Here is a 24,945-nt window from a genome sequence, read left to right on the forward strand (position 1 = left end):
TGAGGAGAGAACCCACCTGCAGAGCCCTGGGGGGGGCGCAGAGCTCCCAGCCCACCACCCATCACAGGACCCGCTGTCAGCAGGAGATGGTCTGGCTGCTCCTCTGCCGAAATTCCTGGCTCTGCTCCATCAGAACCCCGAGAATTCAGGTCCATAGAGGGTCCTGGGTGCTTCCCCCCCCCTAGTCCAGCCCCATTTCGGGCTTGGAAGCAAAGAACCCGGGGCTGCCCCCCCGCTCCAAGTACAAGGGTATTTATTTCATGGGTACAAGAGAGAGACAGCACCTTGTGTGTGTGTTGGGCTCTTTCCCGGTTACTGGTTTGTACATTCAGAGCTTTGGCCGGGGCAGGGGAGGGCAGCGGGTCCTGCTCGGCCCCCCCAGCACCGGGGTGGGCGGCTGCCAGCGGGGACCCCCCCTCCTGTGCCCCCCGTGCCGTGGGCGCCCGAGCCCCGGGGCCCCGTGCGAGCGTGTCTTGAGTGCTGAGGTTGGCTGTGTGCTCCTCCTCCGTGCAGTCTGTGCGGGGCAGCGCTCCCCCCCGCCGTCCTCCCTGCCCTCCTCCTCCTCCTCTTTCTCCTCCTCTTCCTCCTCCTCCCCTGCCCGCGGCGGGGCCGGGACCCCCGGCCCTCATTTCCTCGTGTGCAGCGTGTCCTGGAACTTGGTGCTGGTGTAGCGAAGGTGGAAACCCTTCTTGTTGATGGTGTCGTCTGAGTGGAAGCGGATCATCACCGAGTCTCCGGCCGAGTAAACCTCCTCGGGGGGCTGCGGGGGGGAGGGAGGGGGGGCTCAGATCCACCAGCAGATCTGGGCTGAGTGGGAATATTTACAGCGTGGAGAGTGGGAATAATCACACACCACAGCAAATTCCCATTTGGGGATTTCTCCATGCTGCTCCGACATCACTCCCCACCCCTCCCCTGACCCCTCCCTCCATCCCAGGCTCACCCCGGACCCGCAGAAGCGCCCGAGGCGCGGGGCCGTCCCGTCGTAGCCGTCGAACAGCTCCATGTAGTCGTAGCCGCAGTCTGCCTCCTCCTCGATCTCGAAGGTCTGGAAGATGAGCTCCACGCCGAACCCCTCCTCGGCCATGATCACCCACTCGCAGTCCGAGCCCCCCGGGTAGTTGTTGTCCCCAAATTGGGCGTGGGAATACAAGTCCTTGGTTTTCACCTCAGCGCGCACCTGGCCCCCACACACTGCGGGACAAGCTCGAATTTAGGGACACCCAGGCTCTCCCCACACCCCATAACCCCATTTCCCAGCCCCACAGACGTACCTGTGGTGTGGGTGGCCTCGAATCCCTTCTTCTGGATGGAGTTGTCCGACACAAACTTGAGGAACATCTTGTTTCCCGAGGAGACGAGGGGCTCGGGCTCCTTGGTGCCGCAGAAGCGGCCGAGCGCCGGCGCCTTGGCGTCCTTCCCATCGAAGATCTCCAGGTGGTCGTAGGTACATTCCTGCTGTGCCTCCACATCCAGCTCCGAGAAGGTCTGTGGATGTTCTGGGTGAGCTCAAGGCTCGGCAGAGGTGACCCCAGTGCCACCCACCTTCCCCAAACCCTACCAGCTTGATGCGGTGCCCCGGCGTGGTGCTGATGGCCCAGGTGCACTCCTTCTTACTGGGGTATTTATCGGGCCAGTTGGGGCTGGTGATGGTCCCCGACACAGATGTCACCTTGTGGTCACAGCCAGCTGTAGGGACAGCGAGAAGGGTCATGGATGCATGGATTTGGGATTCCCATGGGAATTGGGGCTGGGGTGGACCCACCTTCCTTGCAGTCGTGCTTGTTGTCGTGCAGCACGAAGCCGCTGCGGCACTGGCACTCGTAGCTGCCGAAGGAGTTGAGGCACTCGTGCTGGCAGCCCCCGTTGTTCTTGGAGCACTCATCCTTGTCTGGGAGAGAGCAGAGGGATGGCTGAGCGGGCTGGGAAATCCTGGAATGCTGCATTTCCATCCCAACACAGCCCCTCCAGCCCCCCCAGCCCCACACCGCTGCCCTCCAGCCAAGCAAGCGCCCCCGGGCAGCAGCAAGCAGCTCCAGCATCCCGATTCCAGGACGGCTCCTCCTCTCCCGTGGGCTCACCCATGGGTGCCACCATTACCTGCTGTTGGGACGGATGGAGGGAGGCAGAAAAACACACAGTGACAACCAAAGGTGCACAAGAAAGACCAGGACGCGGGAGTCCCTCTTTACTCATCGATAGGAAATGTCACAGACACGGTAAAAATTGGAAAAGGGGAGGAAAAAAAAAACAAAAACAACAAGGTCAGCTGGACAATGACAAAACCAAGCGGGTGGGTGCTTAGGAAAAAAAAAAAAAAAAGTTAAAAAAAAGTTTTAAAAAGTTAAAAAAAAAAAATAAAAATAAGGTCAACAACCAGTTCTGTCAAGCAAAAGGCTGCCGGGGCCGGCAGCACGGCTCGGCTCGGTCCCACCGTGCTCCCGCACGGCTCCGGGGCCGCGGAGTTCCTGAGAAAGACGGAGAGGATGGAGAGGCTCAGGAGGGGCCCCGCGGCCGCTTCTGCATGCGGAACTTCAGGCCGGGCGGGCGCGATTTCGGGGGCTGCAGCTGCTGCTTCTTCTCTGCAAAGAGAGAGGGAGAGAAGGGGGGGAGCGATGGGGGGCGGGGGGCGGCGGGGGGCGGCGGGGGGCATGCGGAGCGGCAGCTGGGGAAGCAGCAGCGAGGGGAGACCCCCGGGAACCCCTTTGGGGCCGGGGGGGCGAGCGGCTCTGCGGGGAGGAAGAGGAAGAGGAGGAGGAGGAGGCACAAGGCTACGGAAGGATGAGGATGAGTTTAGGGGTGTCCAGTCTGGGAATGGTTTGGATTTTCCTCCCTACCACCGGTGTCGGGGCTCGCCAGCCCCTGCCCGAGCCCCCCCCAAAAATCCCTCCGTGTCCTATCGCTCCCCCTGCCCACGGGGTATTTTGGGGAGGTGGGAGAAGCCAACAGCAAGCGGGCACCAGCCCCCCCAGCGTCCCGCTGCGAGCTCACAGCGATGCCGGAGAGGAGCCGGGGTCCCTCCTGGAGCGAGGGGGGTCCTGCCCGGGCCCCCCCGCCTCTCAAAGCGGAGGCTGTAACCTGACGTCTCCTCGGTGGGAGGGAGGAGGAAGCGAGGCGGAAAAAAGGCCCGTTTGGGTTTGGGAAGGGGCTTCTGGGCTCAGAGCAGCTCCAGCACCGCGGAGCCTGGGCGGGCGAGACAAGAGCAGCGGGAGGGAGTTTTTAGCGATCCTTTATTCCAACCAGCTTCGCTCGCCGCCCCCCGGCATCGCCGTGCGCTCACCGCTCTCCCCCCGAGGGCATCCGACGGCTCCGGGCTGCTCAGCGCCCCCCGCAGCCCCCCGGCAGCGCCTCTCCCCCCGCTGCGGACCCCCCGGAAACAGGGGGACGTACCTGGATGCCGACACCGTGAGGGATTTCCCGGGTGGAACGCGCTCCGACCCCGTGAGGAAGAGGAGGAGGAAGAGAAGGAGGAAGAGGAGGAGGAGGAGGAGGAGGAAGGGGTCACGTCTTCACCGGGGAAAAACGAGCACCCGGACGGCACCGAGGGCACGGAGACCCTCCGCGGCCAAAAAGGGGCCGCACGGGAGAGGTTTTTGCCCAGGGAGCGACCCCAGAGGAGGGACCCCGCTGTGGCCAAATCCTCCAGGGTGGTCCTGCTGCCGGGAAAGCCCGAGACCTGAGCAGGGGAAGGTGGAGGAGACAGTTTGGTGGTGTATTATCACCGCAAATCCCAATGGGATGAGGAAAAAGAGGGAAAAGGGGAGAGGGAATGAGCCTCAGGTGCTTTAGGGAGGGAGGGGGAGACTCACCCGGCTGCCCCCGTGGTCCCGCTCGGCCGCCGGGCTTCCCCGAGGAATCACTTTGTGCCGGCTCCCGACGGCTGGGCCGCCCTACTCGCCTTGGTTTTAATTAAACAAATAAAGCAAAGACACTCGAGCCCCGGCTCGCGGGGCTGGGCCGCTCCGGGAAATCCCCGCGGGGGGATCCGGGGGGGATGCGACCCCTCAAAAATGGCCTCAAAACGGGGTCCGGGAGGTGCCGCGGGTCTCTCACGGCCGCATCGGTGTCCAGGGCGCTGTGCCACCCTCTGGGGGCTGCGGCAGCCCCCAGCCCAGGGCTCAGCCACGGCTGCATCCTGCATTTCTCTGCGTGGCCGCATCCCGACCCCCAGCATCCATCCGAGGGTGGGGCAGACAGAGAGAGGCGAGTGATGGGGTTTTTTTTGGGAGGAGGGATGGATCCGAGGAGCTCGGGCGTGGCCGGATGCTGACGCCGGGATGCGGAGGGAGCCGGTGCCGTGCGGCAGAGCGGGGAGCAGCAGCAGCAGCAGCAGCAGCAGCAGCAGGGGTGTCACCGTCCCCCCACCCTGGCTATGCCACCCGAGGGGTGCAGCACCCGGGGCCGAGCACATCCCTGACCATCCCCTGGCCATTTGGGGAGCACCCCACCTCAGAAGTAGGAGCCAATTGTTCCTCCAAAAAGGGAGAAAACCTCCCAAAATGTGCTGCCTGTGGCTGGAGGGGTTTGGGACCGGGGGCTGCACCCCCAGTGTGGACAAGGGGAGCGTTAGCAGCGGTTTGGGGGTGCGGAGCAGGGGCTGGCTGGGTCAAGGAGGGCAGGGGACACCCGTGCTGAGCTCTACCTGAGAAGAAATGGGCTTTGAAGCCCTTTTTGGAGACGGTGTTGTCGGACTTGAACTCGATCCTCATGTTGTTGTACTGGGAGGTGATGACGTCGGGTTTCTCGGCTCCGCAGAACTTCCCGTGCAGTTTGGAGTCGGCCGTGAGCCCGCTGCGCACCTCCACGAAATCGTATTTGCACACCTGGGGCGGGGACACGGCGCTGGGGACGCGGCTGGTGCCACCCCGAGGCCACCAGCAGCGGCGGGGATGGCACACGGCACAGAGAGGGGCAATAGCATGGCCGGCTGAAAGTAAACCCAGTTTTGATAGAGCAATGGTCCAAAGGTCAGAGAAGACCCTGCTGGCCTGGCAGAAGGGTCCAAAGAGTCGTTTTTAGGGTTTAAAGTATCACACATGATGGTAATGTAATGATTCTTTTGGGCTGAGTGTAAATATTGTAGGATTTGTATCTTGTATTAGATTGATGAGTGGAAATTAGGATATTCAACATAGAAGATTTATTGTATTCTAAATGGGAAAAGCTCTCTCTTACTTCTCTCTCTTACTTCTCTCTCTTACCACTCTCTCTTACCACTCTCTCTTGCCACTCTCTCTTGCCACTCTCACACCTCTTAGAACTCTCACTACCCCCATTCTCTTTCTGCCTTGCTCCTGGCAGGGCCCTTTTTTTTTGCAATAACCCACAAATTTCCAGACCTGTCTTACAGAGATCCCTCTGCGTGTCACGACCATCCTGACCGTACAGCCCCCACACCCCCACACTCACATCGTTGCCCTCGGTCTCGAAGAAGTCGAACTGCAGGGAGATTCGGTACTGGGTGGGGGCCACCAGCTGCCAGATGCAGTTCTTGTTGGGGGGATACTCCTTGGGCCACCCCGGGCTGGTGATGGAGCCGTTCAGCTTGGTGAGGAAACCTCCGCAGGCGGCTGCAGGGCGGCACCACCGTCACCCCCACGGGCTCGGGGGCACCCCAAGGAGCGCGGGGAGGGTTTGTTTTTTTTGGGGGGGGGGGGTCACTCACCCTCGCAGCGGCGCTTGTCAGACGCCAGCTCGTAGCCAGGGTCGCAGGCACACTTGTAGCTGCCCAGGGTGTTGACGCAGCGCTGCTCGCAGCCGCCGTTGTTGGGGCGGGAGCACTCGTCCATCTCTGGGCGGGGCAGCGGCGGTGAATGGCCGGGGGAGGGGCTGCGACCACCCCCAGCGCCCCCTCCAGCACCCCCCCAACCCCAAACCTTTGAAGAAGTTGACGGCGAACCCGGCCTTGTTGATGGAGCCGTCGGAGACAAATTTCATCCAGAGTTTGTTGGAGGTGCTCTTGATGTCGTCGGGTTTGTCGTAGCCGCAGTAGCGGCCGATGAGGCTGCTCGAGTCGCTGCTCCCGTCCCGGATCTCCAGGTAGTCGTAGGCGCAGCTGTCGTGACGCTCGATCTGGCAGGACAGGGGGTGTTTTTATCCCAGCACCCTTTAACCCTTCCTGCCCCTGCTGCCTGGGGAAACTGAGGCACGGAGGCTGTTGGAGTCAGTGAGTCAGGGGTGTCTCTGAATTCTTCAGAGAGAAATCAGAGTGCAGGGATTGAATAAGCGTTGGAGTGAGTTTTAATGTTTTTAGCAAGTAAAAGGTCTCAAATGCTGCAGCAGAATGTGTTATACTGAAGGTTGAAACACTCTGATATCCACAGTTATAGACAGGACTCAGACATAATGAAGTTATAGAAAGAATATTGCTTACATTTCTTAGATATAACAAGATAGATTGTATGTGTAGCTCTATACATAACCTGGTGTGCTAAGAAACTGGAATTCTAACAGGTTAAGGAGTGGTGGTCTGAGTTTGTGTCTCAGCTTGTTGGAAAAATCCCGTATAAGAGTTTGTATTGGGAGAGTTGGTGCTTTTAGCCATTGTGGCTTTTAGCCATTCACTTATTGCTTATTGCTGCTGCTCTGCCATTGCTTGTCTGTTCACTGCTGAGACTGATGTGCTTTGCAATAAGATGTGCTTTATAATAAATAACCTTTTTAACTATGAGCTGCTTTGCTTATTTAAGATAACCCGGCGAGTAGGAGCCTACAGAGCTCTGGAGTTTGGTGCCTAGAGCACCTGGGGGTCAGAAAGAACCCCCATCCAGCAGCCCAAACCCATCCTGAGGGATCACTGGGGTGAGACCATCCTGCCCTGCCCACCTCGAAGGACTGGAAGGTCAATCCCACGTGGTAGCCCTCGGACACGGTGATTTTCCACACGCACACCTTGCTGGGCCGGTAGTCATCGGGGTAGTTGGGGGATTGGATGTGCCCGTTGTCCTTTTTCACATCCCCTCCACAGATGGCTGGAAGGGAGGAGCAGCAGCCTGAGACCCCCCCAGGGCCCCACACCGACCCCCAGCCCCACTGCTCCCCCCTACCTTCGTAGACAGCGAAGAAACCTTTGCCCACCCAGTTGCTGCTGCTGCGGAACTCCACCCAGAGGCGGCTGTCGGTGGAGATGATGGGCTCGGGCAGCTTGTTCCCGCAGAACCTGCCTGGGGAGGAAGGCGTGCTGGGCTGCCGTGCTGGGACCTCCTCTTCCTCACTGCCACCCTCTTCCTCACTGCCACCTCCTCTTCCTCACTGCCACCTCCTCTTCCTCACTGCCACCTCCTCTTCCTCACTGCCACCTCCTCTTCCTCACTGCCACCCTGTTCCTCACTGCCACCCTCTTCCTCACTGCCACCTCCTCTTCCTCACTGCCACCTCCTCTTCCTCACTGCCACCTCCTCTTCCTCACTGACACCCTCTTCCTCACTGCCACCTCCTCTTCCTCACCACAACCTCCTGTCCTTCACCACCACCTCCTGTCCTTCACCACCACCTCCTCTTCCTCACCACCACCTCCTCTTCCTCACCATCACCTTCTCTTCTTCATCACCAGCTCCTCTTCCTCTCTGCCACCTTCACTTCCTCCTCACCACCTCCTCTTATCCACCACCATCCTCTCTTCCTCACCACCACCTCCTCTTCCTCCTCTTCCTCACCACTTCCTCCTCCTGCTCCCCCCAGTGCCCCTTTCCAAAAGCTGCTTCTCCCTCCAGCTTTTCTGGCTCTTTGACTCAATCTGGTGATTCTGGGGCCACCTGGGATTTGGGGAACATCCTGTTCCTGAGGATGGGGCTGGGATCCTGGAATCTCCCTAGGGACATCACAGGGATGGGATGGGGACACTGGAATCTCCCTGGGGACATCACAGGGATGGGATGGGGACACTGGAATCTCCCTGGGGATATCACAGGGATGGGGACACTGGAATCTCCCTGGGGGCATCACAGGGATGGGACACTGGAATCTCCCTGGGGATATCACAGGGATGGGACACTGGAATCTCCCTGGGGACATCACAGGGATGGGATGGAATGGGATGGGATGGGATGGGATGGGATGGGATGGGATGGGATGGGATGGGATGGGATGGGATGGGGACACTGGGATCTCCCTGGGGACATCCAGCTCCTGGGGTGGCACCGGGACACTGTCACTCCCTGGGGAGGGATGTCCCAGATCATCCAGACTGCTCTCACTGCTATGGGGCAAACTGGGAGCTCCGTTCACCCCAGTAACCCCTCTGGGGGGATAACTCCCCCCATCCCCAGGAGTTTGGGATGCCGGGCAGGCAGGGAGAGGGGCAGAGGGGATCCCCCGGCCCCGCTGCGGCCCCGGGGCGGTGCCGGCGGGCAGGAGGAGCGGGCGGGGGGCCCGGGGTTGTTACCTCGCAGCGTGGCCTTTCTCCAGAACCCGTCTCTCACCTCCACGTAGTCGTACCAGCACAGCCGGCTTCGGTAGAGGTCCAGGGTGGTGAAATTCAGGATGATCTGAGGTTGGCAAGGAGCGGGGAGAGCGTGGGGTGAGCTCCCCCCACACCCCATCTGCTGGAACCCAGGAGATCCCACCCCACAACGGGATGGAGGACACCCCAAAACAAGGCTGGGGGGAGGAAGAGGAGGGTTGGGAGAGGGCGGGAGCCTTGGCCCCAGCGGGCAGTACCTTCTCTCCGGGGGTCACCGAGATCCTCCAGACGCAGTGCATGTGGGCAGAGTATCCATTGGGGAATTCCGGGGAGGAGAAGTTACCCTGGCTGTCCTGGAGCGTCTCCCCACATGCTGAGAAGGGAGAAAAGCGAGATTCAAACCCCTCAGTGAAACCCCAACAGCGGGAACAGCATCCCCCCTTCACCCCCATAACAAATCCCCAAAAAAACCCCATCAGCGCCACCCCAAATCCTCCCTGGCGCAGTGTGGCCCCTCTCCACCGCTCGGGCCGGGGGCAGGAGCGCTGGCGGCCCCCCCGTGCCGTGCCACGCCGCTCCGGGCAGCTTTCCCTGGAGCTCGCCCAGCGCTGCCATCTGGTAGCCACATGACACGGCGGCACACCGAGCTCCGCCGCGGCTGTCGGGGGGCCAAGGCGGCCGCCCCCTCCTCACCCTCCCTCTCGCACCAGATGAAAGGTGAAACGGTGCGAAAAAGGCTCTTTGAAACTTGGGCTCGCTGCCTTTTTTCCCCTCCTCGCTTCACCGTGGAAACAAAAGAAAGTTGCGATCCAGAGAGGGGTTTCTCTTTTTTTTTTTTTTTTTTTTTCTTTTTTTTTTTTTTCTTTTTCTCGCTCCCAACTAATCACTTTTCCTGCTCCCCTGAAGGCGGCACGGCCGTGGGGCCCCTCACAAAGGCGTCCCTCTTTCCAGGCTGCTAATTAGTCGCTGGAATTAAGCGGGGAGCGTGCGGGGAGCCAAAATCTTTGCAGATGTTGCCAGCACAGCCCCGGAGCGCGTGCCTGCTGTCAGCCACCCCCTCCCCAGTGTCACCCTGTGACAGTGGTGACAGTCCCACAGCCCTTCGAGGTGACAGCAGCGTGGTCTGCTCCAAGCCCAGGAGGGATTTGTGGGCTCTGATGGGACCCCAACCTCATCCAAACCCCTCTGGGTGCTGGGGTGGGATGGAGGAGGAGGATTCGCTCTCCAGGGGTGTTTGTGGGGTCAGGGGATGCTCTTCTCTCGTGGGGGAATTGTCTTTGGAGGATTTTTCAGGGGGATGATCTTGGAAAATCCTCCGGGGGCATGCTGCTCTTTTGAAGGATTCTTTTGTAGGAATCCTCTGGGGAAATGCTATTTGTGGGATTTTTTTGGGAGATGTTTTTTGGGAGATGCTCTTTAGAGGATGCCCTTAGGGGGATGCTCTGGTAGGGGGTGAGCTTTGGTGGATGCTCTTTGGGGGATTTCTTTAAGGGACATTTGGGGGGATTATTTTGAGGGATTATTTTTGGGGATACTTTTGGAGGATTCTCATTTGAGGGCTGCTCCCAGAAGATGCTCTGGAGAGGATTTTTTGACACAACACTCAGGGGGATGCCCTTTTCTCAGAGGAGCAGCGAGAGGGCAGCTGAGGACACCCTCACACGGGGCAGATTCTGCTCACAGAAAAACACCTTTAAGGAGTCCCACAGCAGCGAGGACCCCCAAACCCACCGAAACCAGCAAATCCATCCAGGATGACGTCACTTTTTGCCAAGATTTGGGTCACACCCGGCTGTTTCCTGGGAAACACAGCCCCAGGGCAGAGGCACTGACCTGGGCAGCGGTAGAGTTTGCGGGCCTGGGCGATGTCCCCCTTGCTGAGCCGTGTCCTCTGGCCGATGGCGGGACGGACGCCGTTCACGTCGTATTTTGGCAGGATGGTGTCGAGGAAAATGCCCCTGGGGCAGGAAAGGGATGAGCTGAGTGGGAATCACCAGCCCTGCAGCCTCTCCCCACCAGGGGAAGGATGCTAAAAACAGCGTGGCTAATTAAAAGCAGCCTGGCTAATTAAAGCCTGCGGGGTGGTGAGTCAGCGGGGACGTGTCCCCGGTGGAGGTGGCTGCGGGGACAGCGATTTCCTGCTCTGGGAAGGGGTTTCATCCCGCCCAGAGTGGCAGTGGAAACTTTTCTAGGAGGGAATTAACTGTGTGCACAGCTGGTAAATCGTCCCCGGGGGTTGGGGACACTGTGCCATTGTCCCCAGGGTGGGAGGGGACACAAGGGGACACACACCTGGAGAAGGTGTTCCTGGCGTAGTGCATGATGCTGTCGAAGTCGTAGGTCTCCCCCAGTGACTCCACCTCCTCCGGCTCCATCTTCAGGAAATTGTATTCCTGCCCTGTGGAGGACAGGGTGGGGACACTGCCAGGGTGTGTTGGGTTGATGTGGCCACAAATGTGAATTCTGTCACCAGCTGCTGAAAGTGGGGCAGTGCCTCTGATCTCCTGGCACATATTATCTGCTAATGGGCCATTGTTAAAAACTAGCTGGGGCAATCATCTTTATCCTTCCCATGACCCACCCTTCATCCAGGAGGTATCACCTGTTAATGGGCCATTGTTAAAAACTGGGTGTGGCAGCGATTCCTATCCCTGTGGGAGATATCTCCTGTTAATGGGCCATTGTTAAAAACTGGGTGTGGCAGTGACCCTGATCACCTGGCACACATTATCTGCTAATGGGCCATCTTTAAACCAGCTGGGCAATCATCTTTATCTTTCCACAGCCCATCCTCCCTCCAGGAGATATCTCCTGTTCATGGCCAGTGAGTCCCAGTGCATGACTGATAAAATTCCATCATCCCACTGGGAGATGCTCCACCCAGGGGAGGAGCCAAACATTTCCTACCCAGATAAAAACTGAGATTTGGAACAGCAGAGCAGCCTTTCCCACTGGATCCCAGAGGAAAACCAGACCCTTCCACATCATCCCTGCACCTTCAGAGGAAACTGCACCTTCTCCAGGAGCACTGCTCCAGCTGAGCCACATCTGCCCCTGCAGGAGGATGCAGCACCATGGAATGGGACTGTGCCACCACCCTGACTGACTGACTGTGTCAGCTTGGATTCTGACTCTGGCAGGGTTTGGGATTGTTCTGTGTAATACTGCATTTCTATTTTAATTTTCCTAGTGCAGAACTGTTATTCCTAATTCCCATATCTTTGCCTGAGAGCCCCTTAATTTCAAAATTACAATAATTTGGATTTAGGGGGTTTACATTCTCCATTTCCAACAGAAGTTTCTGCCTGGCAGACACCTGTCCTCCAAACCAGGACACTGGGGGACCCCAACTTCGGCATCACCCCAGGGACGGAGAGGAGGAGGAGGAGGAAGGGAAGCTCATCCCCACCTGGCTGGATGTTCTCCCTGATGATGGAGACGTGGTCGTCGCGGTCGGGGCGCGTGTGCTCGTGCCAGAAGCCGATGACGTGGCCCAGCTCGTGCACCACGATGCCGAATTTGTCACAGTTTTTGCCGATGGAGATGGCCTGGGGTCCCCCTCCCCGCCGGCCCACGTAGGAACAGCACCTGGAGGGGGGACCAGGTGATTCCTGGCTCTCTGTGGACATCCCCCTGGTCCCCAGCCAGGAATATCAGGGTCCCACAAAATGCTGGGCAGGTGGGAATGGCACAGCAGGGCATGGCATGGCTGTACCCGCCCCAAATCCCCTGGTTCAGCTCCCTGGCCAATCCCTCCCCCTGCCCTGCAGCTGAGCTGCTCCAGCCCCTCCAAACCCTGCTCAGGGTTTGCTCCCACACAGGGGCTCCCATTCCAGGGGAAATCCTTCTCCTCACCACCATCTGCTTGGCCAGGGCTGTGCCCTGACGTGTGAAGATGCTGAGCTCATCCAAACCTCTGTTTCCTTTGGCCCCATCCCTGCTGCAAGCCCGAGCTGGTGCTGTGCCACCAACCTCAGCACCCCAAACAGACAGATCCCCCCAAAACCCAAACCCCAAATGTGGGAGTCACTGAGTCAGGGGGTCTCTCTGAGAGAAATCAGAGTGCAGGGACTGAATTAAAGCCTTTGGATGGATTGAAGTATATTAAGCCATTCACACATAAAGTAGATATTTAAGTCAGTAAATTTTAGGGTGAGTTCTGATGCTTTTAGTAAGTGAAAGGTTTCAAATGCCAGAGTAGCGGAGTGAGTTCTAGTGAAGGTTGAAACACACTGATATCCTCAGTGGGGGCTCCAGACCCACAGCTGTAGAGAGGACTGACACATAATAGAGCTAGAATAGTGTATAGTAAGTAGTACATAGTAAATATAGTAAGAATATTGCTGACATTTTCAGATAGAACAAGATAGATTGTATGAGTCGTTCTATACATAACCTGGTGTGCTAAGAAACTGGAATTCTAACAGGTTAAGGAGTGGTGGTCTGAGTTTAGGGAAAATCCTATATGAGTCTGTATTGGGGAGAGTTGCTGCTTTTAGCCACTGTGGCTTTTATCTTATTTGCACTGCATTTGCTGCTGCTCTTCCATTGCTTTGTGCACTGCTAAGACTGACGTGCTTTGCAATAAATAACCTTTTTAACTATGAGCTGTTTTGCTTATTTAAGACAACCCCACAAGCAGGAGCCAACAGAGCTCTGGAATTGGTGTCTGGAGCACCAGAGGAGGAAGAACCTGGCAGGCAAAGCCCCCTGGACGCACCCACAGGGGCGGTAGGTGAACACAATGTAGCTGTCCTCATCGCTGCGCTCCAGGAAAGTGACACACGTGTGCTTCTCCCAGTGCCGCATGGCCTGCCGGAAAATCGCCCGCTGGCTGCCTGCAGAGGGGCAGGGAGGGGGGTCAGCTGCTGGGGAAACTGAGGCACCCCCTGGGGTGTTCCCCTGGATGCCTCTAGACCCCCCTGGGCAGGGGTCTCAGAGGCCTTGGCACAGTACCCAGGGATTTAAACCCCTGGGGAAAATTACCATCGTTGCAGGGAGAATTACAAGTCACAAAAAAAATAAGTGTTACGAGTGACAAAAAATAAGTAGAGTAAAAATGATGTTGTTAGAAGATAGAAAAGTGAATTTTTAGAAATGTTTATATTTGAGGCTAATATGGAGGATTTTGGGGTATGTAATTTCTTCTTCGTGCCATCCATGTTAGTGCCAGGCTGGCATTACTGGATTGGTCTGGGACAGAACTGGACAGTGTAATAAAATTGTAGCGTGTTGAAAAGCCATTGTAAATATTAGGTAGGTAATGTATACTATAAAAGATAAATCCTGCCCCAAGGACAGCCAGTGTACCTCATGTCTCAAGCTGTTAGTTACAGAAAGCATTTCTTAGATAAGAACCAATAAACAACCTTGAAAACCACAGCAAACATCCTCCCGCATCTTCTTCGCCGACCAGCTGGGAAAACCTAAACTCCGTTAACCCAGCTGCCCGTGGGGATGTGGGGACAGGCGGGGACACCCCGCGCTGTCACTCACCGCTGAAGTTGCCGCTGATGACGTAGGGAATGACCCCGTCCGGCCACACGCGCTCGGGCCGGGAGGTGGCGGCGCGGCGGCTCCGGCCCCGCTGCCGCGCCCGGCGGCGCCCACCGCGACCCGCCCGCGGGTGGGCGGCGTGGCTGCCTGTGGGGGGTTAGGGGGGTGAGCAGGGGGGGATGGAGGTAGGGAATGGGGGGTGGGGAGGGGTTTAGGGAGCGGAGGTACCTGAGGAGTTGGAGGGCAGGAGGGTGATGGTGTGGCGGGTCAGGTCCACCACCCGCTGCACCTGGAAGAGCTGCAGGTCCTCCTGGTCCAGGGCGATGTCACCCAGGAAGGCGGCTGAGAGGGGGAGAGGGGGTGTGAAGGCTGCTTGGTGGGTCCCAAATCCCAGCGGGTGCCTCTCCACACCTGGCCAGCCCCGAAGACGAAGGCAAACCCTTCCTCCTCCTCCTCCTCCTCCTCGCTCCCTCAGCTGAGCGTGGTGCTGGCCGAGCTCCCCCCTCTCCCCAGCAGCTGGAGCCAGCCCTGCTCTCACATCTGGATCGCATAAACCCCATCCATCACTTTTTAGGATTTCTATTATTATTTGTGTTGCAAAACTGCCCTTTTTTTCCCCCCTCCACGCACTTTTGCTGGCTTTAGGACCCCCTTCCTGCCCGTCTCCTGCCCCCCAGCCCGCTGCGAGCTCCGACAGCCCCAGGATGCTCCAACCAGCGACCTCTGAGTCATCTGCCAGCGCCGAGCGGGGCCAGATGGGCCGGGAAGCTCCCGCTGCGCCCGGGGGAACGGAGCCGGCCGGGGCCGGGACCTCCCCTCCAGCACCGGGGGGACGCAGAGACGCTTCAGCATCAGGGGGCTGGAGGACATCACCCTGCACACAAACCTTCCTCCTCCTCCTCCTCTCTGTCCCCTCGGTGGCTCCGGGCCGCGGGACACGCGCGGCTCCCGGCGCTTGGCCGCCCCCGAGCCCCGGGGACGCGGCGGCTCCTGCGGGGCTGACTGGGGTCAAAGAGCTGCTGTGAAGGTGGGGTTGGGGTTCCTCACCGGTTTTGGGGGTGAGCAGAACCCTCTGGGTTATTTTTGGGGTGTCTGGAACCCCCTGGGCTCGCCGTGCCTTGGGAAGGGCGGGGGTCGGGAATGGGGTCGCCGGAGCAGATCAGGGATGAAGGGGAGCGGAGCCAAGGTCGCGCTCGGAGCACGCAGCAAATGGATCCCAAAAGAGCCACTAATTATGAAAGCAAGGCGGGACAATTAGGATAACCCTGAGAGGTCCAGAAAGACGGCACGGGGCGAGAGGAACAGCCACGGGATCAGAGGAGTGACTGGATCCCATCCCCTTCCCACGGCACCGAGCCCAAACCTCGCTCCAGCAGTGGTGTGAAGCACTTTGGGGCGAAAGAGCCACATTTTGGGGCCAAAGAAACACATTTGGGGGTGAAATAACCACATTTGGGGGCGAAAGAGCCACATTTGGGGGCGAAAGAACCACATTTGGGGGTGAAAGAACCACATTTGGGTGCGAAAGAGCCACATTTGGGGGGCGAAAGAGCCACATTTGGGGGTGAAATAACCATATTTTGGGGTGAAGGAGACACATTTTGGGGTGAAGGAGACACATTTGGGGGCGAAAGAGCCACATTTTGGGGTGAAAGAACCATATTTGGGGGTGAAATAACCATATTTTGGGGTGAAATAACCATATTTTGGGGTGAAATAACCATATTTTGGGGTGAAGGAGACACATTTTGGGGTGAAAGAGCCACATTTTGGGGCTGTCCCCAGCCCTGACGGGTGGGTGAATCCCATCGGGGGAATCTCTGGGATGGAGAGCAGACCTGCGGCAGCGCCGAGGGAAGAACAAACAAGCCGGGGCCGGCACCTCCCCTGGCAGCGACCCGCGGCTGGCACGGCCAGGCTGCAATTTGAGGGCAGAGCAGAGGCAGGAGCCGGCTCTGGCCTCTCCCCACACCCTCCCCGGGGCCGGCAGAGACGTGTCCGAGCGGGCAGCGCGGGGGAGGACCAGGGAGAAGGACGAGAGTCCCGTGCCAAGAGCTGCACGGAAAGACAAGGGAAAGTAAGCTCGCTTAGAGCCGAGCAAGCGCCGGCGGAGCCAAGTGATATAGAAACCATATGTGAGGGATTTGGGAGACGTGAGAGAGCCGGGCAGGCCAGCCCGGGGATGGGGGGGGGGATTTTTCTCGAGGTTTGAGGCAGCTGGGCTCCCCCAAAAACCCCCTATCAGCTCCCCGAGGGGACACGGGGGTGTCCCGGCAGCGATCCCTGTACGGACACGTCGGGGCCAAGCCCAGAATTTGGATTGAGAAACTTCCAGTTTGGTTTGGGGCTCCGGTCACGTCCTCCTCCCACTCACTCCCGTGGAATGAGGTGACACGTGGGGGAATTTTGGGGGTGTCTCAGTTCACCAAGAGCCCCCAAACAGTGTGAAACTCCCTGAGGGGCTTCACTGGGGACACTGGCACGCTGCTGCCACTTGTTCATGTGACAGAGGTGCAGAGGGGAGCCCCTGCAAATGTGTTATTCCCCAATCTGACTTTTTTTTTTTTTTTTTTTTTTTTTTTCCTGTGCTTTTTCTCATTTTTCTCTGCAAACAGGGGGTGAGGTCCCAGCCCTCTGCTGGCCACAGCACAGGTTAGGACAGGTCAAACCTGTCACACCCCCAGCACCCATTCCTGCAGCACATCCCCTGGACACGGTGCCCAAGAGACCCCAAACCACGGGACACAGGACCCCAGCCATCCCTGGAGGTGTCCCTGAGCTGTCCCCAGCCCTGGCTGTGCCACAGAGGCTGCTCTCTGCTCGGTCACAGAGGTCCCGGGGGCAAGGTCCGAGCCAGCAGGGAGGATGTGGTGCCAGCAGGACCCGGCTCCAAGGCCGGGCGTGGGGTAGGAGCAGCCAGGAGTGAAGAAATATTGAGAAGAATCATCCCAGCTCCATCCCTGCGCAGCCCAGAACACAACCAGCCCTCCAGGAGCTGCTCCCACGGAGCTCTTCCCCCTCCGCAGCCGGGAGACAGCTCAGCCCTCCTCTGTTGTTTGACTTTTTTTTTTTTCTGAGCTGTGTTTTCTTTCGGGTTCTCGGAACGGTGACGTAACCGCGGGGCTGAAGCTTTAGACAAACAAGGTTTCTCATTCGGACCCGAGCCAAACCCCTCAGCACCCCATCCCGATCCCGCAGGCACCTCCTGCCCGCTCAGATCCCTCTGTAGGATCCCTTTTTTCCCTGCTCGGGATGCAGGAGCTCAGCATCCCTCACCCCTGGCCAAGGTGAGCGGCGCCGGGGGCACCCACGGGATTTTGGGATGAGCCCGACCTCGAGCCCCACCGAGGTTGGGAACCGTGTTGCATTAAAAACGAGATAAAACGAGCGGTGGGAAGGGGCAGGGGCGCGGACTCGATGTCCTGGTGAGCCGGGAAAAGCAAACAGAGCCGTGGGGAAGCCTTGGCAGGGCGGGCAGCAGATAAACAGGACGGGATCAGATTCCAGGTCAGTCTGGGGCACAGCAGGCTCCCCGTGCAGGGCAGAAGGGGCTCTCATCCCTGCCAAGATCCCACAAAAGGGTGGAAAAGATCCTCAGCCTCATGTGGGTCTCACCAGCCCTTGAAGGACGCTGGGCAGGGGGACCCTCATCCCCGTGAAGATCCCAGGAAAGACCCTCAGCCTTGTGCAGGTCCCCAAAGAGCTCGAAGGGCCCTGAGCAGGGGGATCATCATCCCTGTGTGGCTCCCTGGAACCCCCAAAAGGCTCTGCACAGGGTGGGAATCATCTGCCCAGCCCAGCGATCCCTCAGTGATTCACCAGCTCCATCCCAAATCCTCAGGAGAGCTCCGAGCATCCCTCCCGGCATTTGGGATGCGAAGGACGCAGGGATTGAACCGCTCTGCTCCAGGGAAGGAGGGAAGCGAGATTTTAAATGAGTGTATCCCTGCCTCAAGCGAGCAGCCGGGCTGTGAAGCCACGGAGCCACCGGAGCAGCATCCCACTGGCTCCCAGAGCCCTTAAATATGTGAGGAATGCTCCTCGCACCGCCCCTCGCCCCCGCACGCCGGCCCAGCTGCACGGCAAAACACGCCGGGGCCGCGGCCCGACGGGAGGGGGGGACCCCTCTGCTCTGCGGGGTCCCCCCGGCCCCGGGGGTCTGCCCTGCCAGAAGAGATCCGGGCGGGGGGAGAAGGGGGAAGGACGCGGAGCATCCGCGGTTTTGGGGTGCAGTGGCTCTGGGAGAGCCCCAGGACAGCGGGGACAGGATGGAGGAGAAGCAGCCCCTCTCCTGTCCCCCAAAACTGGTACAACCTCTGTCCTGTCCCCCAAAACTGGTACAACCTCTGTCCTGTCCCCCCCCAACCAGCACAGCCCCTCTCCTGTCCCCCAAAACTGGTACAACCTCTGTCCTGTCCCCCCCCAACGAGCACAGCCCTTCTCCTGTCCCCCAAAATCGGTATAACCCCTCTCCTGTCCCCCAAAACCGGCACAGCCTTTCTCCTGTCCCCCCCAAACCAGCACAGCCCCTCTCCCGGAGCCCCCAAACCAGCACAGCCCCTCTCCTGTCCCCCCAAAACCAGCACAGCCCCTCTCCTGTCCCCCAAAGCCGGCGCAGCCCCTCTCCTGTCCCCCCCAAACCAGCAGAGCCCCTCTCCTGTCCCCCCCAAACCGGCACAGCCCCTCTCCTGTCCCCCCAAACCGGCACAGCCCCTCTCCCGGAGCCCCCCGCGGGCGGGGGGAGCCGCCAGCCTGTGGAGCCGCCGTGAGGAATATTTGCTTTCCCAGAGCACCTTCGGAGCAGCGGGGCCGGCACAAAGCAGGGATTGAAAGCTCGGAGGCCAAGCCGGGAGCCAGGCCAGATCACAGCCCCTGAGCAGCCAGTGGGGAAACTGAGGCACGGGGGGGATGGAGGCGGTGAGCAGCACGGGGCACCCCCAAAAAACCAGCCCTGTGCACCTCCTGCTTCCTGGCTGGAGCATCCTTATCCCAGCTGGGGATTTTGGGATGCCAGCACCCGGCACTGGGAAGCAGAGAGGCTCAACCACCATATCCAAGGTGGAGGGATGATCCTTATCCCAAATTCCCTCCATCCTCTCTCCCTCAGCACCCACAGCCAAATTTTCTCCCCATCCCTGAGCGTCGGCATTCAGCCTCTAAAGCCCTTTGCTGCTCCAGGCCATGAAAAGCACCGAGGAGCCTCGAATAAACAAATTCCAGGGGCAGGAAACGTCCGTCCGGAGGCAGGTTGGGAGTGGGAGGGATGCTTGGATCACTCCAGGGGAGCGTTTTTCCTTCTGCTCCTCTTCCGTGACAGCAAAGGGAGGAAGGAGCCTCCTCCAGGGCTCGGCGTGGTGGAGGATGCTCCGGGGTGGAAGGAGCCGTGTGCAGGGAGCGAGGTCTCCCCGCATCCCCTCTCCAAACCCGGGTCACCGAGGAAAAAAACACATCCCGGGCCAGCAGCGCCTGTCCCTGTGAAAGGGAGAGCTGCTGGAAAGGAAAATATTTGGAAATGGCGCTGCCAAGGGGATGTCGGGAGGGGGTTGTTGTCACTCTGGAGAGGAGCAGGGGATGGAGATGGGGACACCCAGCCGGGCACACGTGGAGCATCGCGGGCTCTCCTGTCCCACAGGGGCTCCCAGACCTCTGGGCATCCTGGCCGGGGCTCTGGCTGCCAACATCCCCCCGCTGTGCTTCCAGTCCCCTCTGCCAGCGCACCTGAACCCTTCCCGAGGCTGCTCCCGGCTCCCTGGTGTTCCCTCCTGCCGCTCGGAATGTTCCCCCTGCCTTCCCCACGTGTGTGGAGCGCGGTTTGATTTTTGCCTGACTTTTTTGCCAGATTTTTTTTTTGCCAGATTTTTTTTGCCAGATTTTGCCAGCAGTGACCTCCCACACCACTTGGCCAGGTGGTGAGCGGCACACAGCTCGGCAGGGATGCACTGTGAAGCTTTTTTTCTCTCCAGACACCTCCAAGAATCCTCAGCAAAGCCGCAGGCAGCGAGGACAGACACGTTGCTGCCCGGAAAACACCCTTCCCCCGGGAATAAAAATAAAAAAATTGGGGAAACCCCACCGCCAGCCATTCTCCCTCCTCTCCCCGCATCCTGCTTTGTTCTCGCCGGGTCTCCCCGGGGCCGCCCCGTCCCTCCCGGCCATGCGTGGTGCTTAAAACCTCAGGAAGTTTTGCCGTCTCCCCCCTGTGCACGACCCTCTCGGCGTGAATCAGCAGCCGAGGCGTTTCCCAGGAGCCAGGGAAGGGCTGCGAGCCCCCCCGGCCTCGCCACGGCACCCCCGACCCCCGCCGGAGGATGCGGCCGCGCCGAACGGGTGATTACACAAAGATAAAGCAGATCCCGGGATCGGCCTGAGATTTCCAAGGTTTGCCCAGCTCTGAACCGCAGGCCTCCCGCCGGCCCCGGCTCCGCGGGTGGATTTTTACCCGGCATGAATAAGTGACATATAACGGCTGGAAAATATTTTTGGGCAGCTTGACAAGTGTGACTGCAACCAGTAGCCTGGGTTGGCTACGCCTGGAAAGTGTAATCTAGGTGAAATCCCGGCGGCTGGAGAACTCCAGGCACGGCTGGGAAGTTCCTGTGGCCGGGAAAGGGGGCTCAGAACCCCCAGCCCCACCCGGGTGTCCCCTGGTTCTGCTGTGCTGATGCTGAGCTGCCCGTGAGGGTTTGGGAGAGAAGATCCCCCCCTAAACACGCATTCTGGGGGGCTGTGTGAGCCCCCAAGGGCTCTGCACGCCTATGGATCAGGGTGATGGAATGTTGGGCAAGGGGGGGGTTCAGTTGAAACACCCCAAAATGTGGATGTGGAGCTGACCCAGACGGGCTCCATCCCAACTGGGGGCACCCAGGGGGTCCCATCTCCCATCCCCGAACTGCTCAGCCCCGGATGAGTCAGAACGAACCCTGGGGCCGCTGTCCCAGCACAGCTGGGGGTGCTGGCAGCGATTCCAGCGCCTTTCCCAACCGGAGATCCGACCCGGATCTGACCCGGGCACCGGGAGCCGAGCGGGTGAAGGGAAAGCGGCGCTGGGAGCGATTCCTTCCTGCCTGGCTCCCCCCGGGCTGCTCCGAGCGCTGCATCTCCCGTTTTGGCATCCTTGGAGGCGCTTCCCCTTCCGCTGGCACCGCTGCAGACTGGTGGCATCACCGCGGTGGCCGGTGGTGGCCTCAGGACACCTCTGGCATGAGGAGCACAAATCCCTCTCCCGGTGTTTTCCCTCCCCTGAGCAGCGGTGGTGACAAAATTTCGGCGCTTGGTTGTTTCTATGTCCCCAAAACCGAACCAAACCCTGGCGTGGGATGTCAGGGAAAAGCCATGGGGGGGGTCAGGAGGATTCCAGGGGGTTCGGGATTTCCCTGGAAAACTGAATTTCACCATCTCGGTGCTTCGGTGAACCTCTCGGTGAATCCCCGATGCGTGGCGGGGCCTGATCCCCACCCCCGGCTCCCGAGGAAACGCTCCCGTAATTCAATTTATCCCATCAGGATCTCATCAAGGCAGGACGGGGATGGGGAGGGGGCTGTCCCGCGAGGTGAGGGTGGTTTTGGGGTGCTCAGGAGCGGGGCGAGGAGGGGACAGAGGCAAAATGAATGCGGGTGAAGCCTCGTCTGCGGCGCTCAGCTGGAGGAAGCGGGAGCGGAGGGAAGGCTGCAGCCGGCTCTGCCCGGACGGTTTTGCAAGCCTTGCTGTTTCAGCCCGGGAGGGCAGGAAGGGAAGGATTTTTGGCCAGAAAAAAGCCCTCGTGTAGACAGAGTTATATCAACAGCCGCCTCGCAGCGCAGACAATGCCAGTACAGAGAAACGTGATCCCCCGCCAGACCCCGCCAGACCCCGGCCCTCGAGCCCCGCTCAGCCCCGCACGCCCCTCCCGTGCCTCAGTTTCCCCCCTCCCCAAATTCCTCCATCCGCTTTAGCTCATGTCGGGACACAGGGATTTGTTTCCAGTTTGTTCCCAGCCCTTCCAAAACGCGGGGAGCAGCTCCGAACCCCCTGTCCCGGCACAGCGGGACCCCAACCCGCGGCTGCAGCTCCCGGGGGTCCCAGCGGGGACGAGCTTTGGCTGCGGGCTGGGGGGAAGGACAAAGCCCAGGGGTGCAGAGTGTGGGTTCGGGGATGGGGGTGCAGAGTGTGGGTTAGGGGATGGGGGTGCAGGATGGATCCTCTGAAGAGGGGGGCTGGAATGGGGGGGCTGGGGGCTCCCCACCAGCTTTGACAGCTGCCGGTGCAGCCAAGACCGAGGAGAAAAATCGGGGCGCAGGGCCAGCCCCCCCCTGCTCCTCACCCTAAGTACAACCAGATGCATCCCGGAGCGGGACCGGCCGCTGCTCCTCGCGTCCCCCCCATCCCGGGACTCCGAGTTCGGCCGTGCGGAGCCCCGAAATGTGTGCGGGGCACACTCACACCCGCACTCACACTCACACCCGCACTCACACTCACTCCCACTCCCTCCCGCACTCGCGGTCCCGCCGCCCCCCCGCGCTCCCCTTTGTCCGCCCCGCCGCGCATCCCCCCGCTCCTACCGGCTTTGCAGGGGTCCTTGTAGTCCAGGGGCTCCTCGTCCTCCTCCTCTTCCTCCAGCACGTAGGAATAGTCCGGGAAGCGCAGGGCCCGGGCCAGGAGCAGGCAGAGGAGCAGCCCGCAGCTCCGCAGCCCGGCCATGGCTCCGGCCGGGCTTTTTTCCTTCCTCTCTTCCCTCTTTCCTTCCCTTCTTCGCCTTTTTTTTTTTTTTTTTTCCCTCGCTCTCTCTCCCTCTTTTTTTTTTTTTTTTTTTTTTTTTTTTTTCTCTTTTTTTTTTTTTTCTTTTTTTTTTTTTTTTTCTTTTTTTTTTTTTTTAGGGAAATGAGATCTGGCGGGGGCGGGTTCAAACGCGGAGCTCGGCCCCTGCAGCCCCGGGCGCAGGGCTGGGAGCGGGGCCAGCGCCGGGGGGGCGGCGGGGACGGGCTTTTGCGGGGACCTGGCCCGCAGCCCCCCGCTCCTGCTCCTCCGCAGCCCCCGGAGCCGCTCCTGCAGCCCCCGCGGCCGGGACTGTCCCGTCCTGTCCCGTCCTGCACCCCCCGGGTCCCGTCTGGTATCCCCCGGTACCGATCCTGCTCTGTCCGGTACCGCCCCATATCCCCGGTACCGATCCTGCCGAGCCTCCCCGGTCCCATCTTCTGCTCCCCGATACCGATCCTGATCCCCACCCGGTACTGCCCCATATCCCGGTACCGATCCTGATCCCCCCGGTCCTGTTTCATTTTTTCCCCGGTCCTATATCCTGCTCCCGGGTACCGATCCTGCTCTCTCCGGTATCGCCCCATATCCCCCCGGATCCTGCTGAGCCTCTCTAGTCCCATCTCCTGCTCCCCGGTACCGATTCTGATCCTCACAGTCCTTTTCCATTTTCCCCGGTCCCTTCTCGTGCTCCCCGGTACGGATCCTGCTCTCTCCGGTACCGCCCCATATCCCCGGTACCGATCCTGCCGAGCCGCCCCGGTCCCATCTCCCGTTCCCCGATACCGATCCGGGTCTTCCCCGGTCCTGTTTCATTTTCCCTGGTCCCATCTCCCGTTCCCCGGTACCGATCCTGCTCCCCCCCTATCCTGTTCCGTTTTCCCCGGTCCCATCTCCTGCTCCCCGGTACCGATCCTGATCCCCCCGGTACCGATCCTGATCCCCCCGGTCCTGTTCCGTTTTCCCCGGTCCCAATCCCGCCCCCGGTACCGATCCTGATCCCCCGGTCCTGTTCCGTTTTCCCCGGTCCCAATCCCGCCCCCGGTACCGATCCTGATCCCCCCGGTCCTGTTTCATTTTCCCCGGTACCAATCCCGCCCCCCGCCCCCGGTACCGATCCTGATCCCCCCGGTCCTGTTCCGTTTTCCCCGGTCCCATCTCCTGTTCCCCGGTACCGATCCGGGTCTCCCCCGGTACCGATCCTGATCCCCCCGGTCCTGTTCCGTTTTCCCCGGTCCCAATCCCGCCCCCCGCCCCCGGTACCGATCCCCCACCCGCCGCTCCCCCGATGTTTCTCCCGTCCCACTCCAGTCCCGTATTCCCAGTCCGATCCCCGCTCCCACCCGCTGCCCCCCAGCCCCGTTGGTGCCACCCTCGGTCCCATTCCCGGGTACCTGGATCAATCCTGACCCCCGATATTCCCAGGACACAAAATCCCACATTTCCCAGCACCCATCTACCCCTTTTGGTGCCATCCCGTGTCCCCCTGCACCCCCAAATTACCCACACCCCATGTCCTGGTCTGGCACCCCACATCCCATCTCCTGCATCTTCCAACCCCATTTCTCCTGGTCCTCCTGCATCCTTTACCCTTTATCCTGCACCCCAAATCTTGGCCAGCACCCCAAGGACTGAATGAGCACCCCAAGAACTGGGGATGGTGGGCAAGGAGCCCAGGAGCAGGATGAGCACCCTAAAAGCTGGATGAGCACCCTAAAAACTGGGTGAGCACCCCAAAAGCTGGGTGAGCACCCCAAAAGCTGGATGAGCACCCCAAAAATGGGATGAGCACCTTGTGGAGGGTGGGTGAGCCCCCTGAGGGGGTGTGTGAGCACCCTGAGGTGGGGATGAGCCCCCAGGGGGATCTGGGGGTGAATGGATGCCAGCACATGGGGACACAACCCTGTCCCCGGGCAGTGTGTCCCCTCCCAGCCTGGGAATGCTGCAGGGGGAATTTGGGATGAGCAGATCTGCCTCATCCTGTGCTGCTCCTACAAACCCATCCCTATCTCCCAGAACTTGCATTAATTTCAGTTTTTAAGATTTTAAGTGTTCTCTGAGTCTGATCACACACAGGCTGAGCCCTGTTCTGCTCCACCAAGTCCCCAAATCCTCTTTCCCTTCATTTTTGGGGATCTCTTTCCTCCAGGGCTTGGCTTGTTCCCCCAGGAATGCCGGTGTCTCCTTCACCCCTTATCTCCACCATTGTTTTCATTCCCCCATCAGGATGTTTTCCTCGTTCTCCCTTATTGCAAAACCCACATCCAGCAAAACTTTCCTGCTCAAAGCAGATAAATAAACCCTGGAAAAGCCAGGAT

General features: G+C 59.7%; 2 protein-coding genes across 3 annotated transcripts in view; both read right to left on the reverse strand.

The window, feature by feature from the left end:
* Window positions 1–24,945, reverse strand: part of POLR3D (RNA polymerase III subunit D) — a 44,412-nt gene that overhangs the window by 11,006 nt on the left and 8,461 nt on the right. The gene's annotated exons all lie outside the window — the stretch shown is intronic.
* Window positions 237–22,756, reverse strand: BMP1 (bone morphogenetic protein 1). Of its 2 annotated transcripts, XM_079328745.1 has the most exons (20): window positions 22,435–22,652; window positions 14,126–14,239; window positions 13,898–14,044; window positions 13,122–13,239; window positions 11,811–11,989; window positions 10,694–10,799; window positions 10,235–10,359; window positions 8,659–8,774; window positions 8,384–8,486; window positions 7,047–7,163; window positions 6,826–6,971; window positions 5,877–6,072; window positions 5,666–5,791; window positions 5,410–5,570; window positions 4,643–4,823; window positions 1,766–1,891; window positions 1,562–1,689; window positions 1,275–1,488; window positions 944–1,194; window positions 237–760 (listed from the first exon to the last, which is right to left on the reverse strand). In XM_079328745.1, exons 1-20 carry the CDS (start codon window positions 22,571–22,573, stop codon window positions 626–628), a joined length of 2,928 nt encoding a protein of 975 aa, XP_079184871.1. In that variant the 5' UTR covers window positions 22,574–22,652; the 3' UTR covers window positions 237–625. The 2 variants fall into 2 exon arrangements, with proteins under 2 accessions (XP_079184871.1, XP_079184872.1); XM_079328746.1 differs by lacking the exons at window positions 237–760; window positions 944–1,194; window positions 1,275–1,488; window positions 1,562–1,689; window positions 1,766–1,891 and adding an exon at window positions 2,155–2,582 and having other exon boundaries at window positions 22,435–22,756.

Source organism: Erithacus rubecula, assembly GCF_903797595.1.
Source record: "Erithacus rubecula genome assembly, chromosome: 29".
Taxonomy (NCBI): Eukaryota; Metazoa; Chordata; class Aves; order Passeriformes; family Muscicapidae; genus Erithacus; species Erithacus rubecula.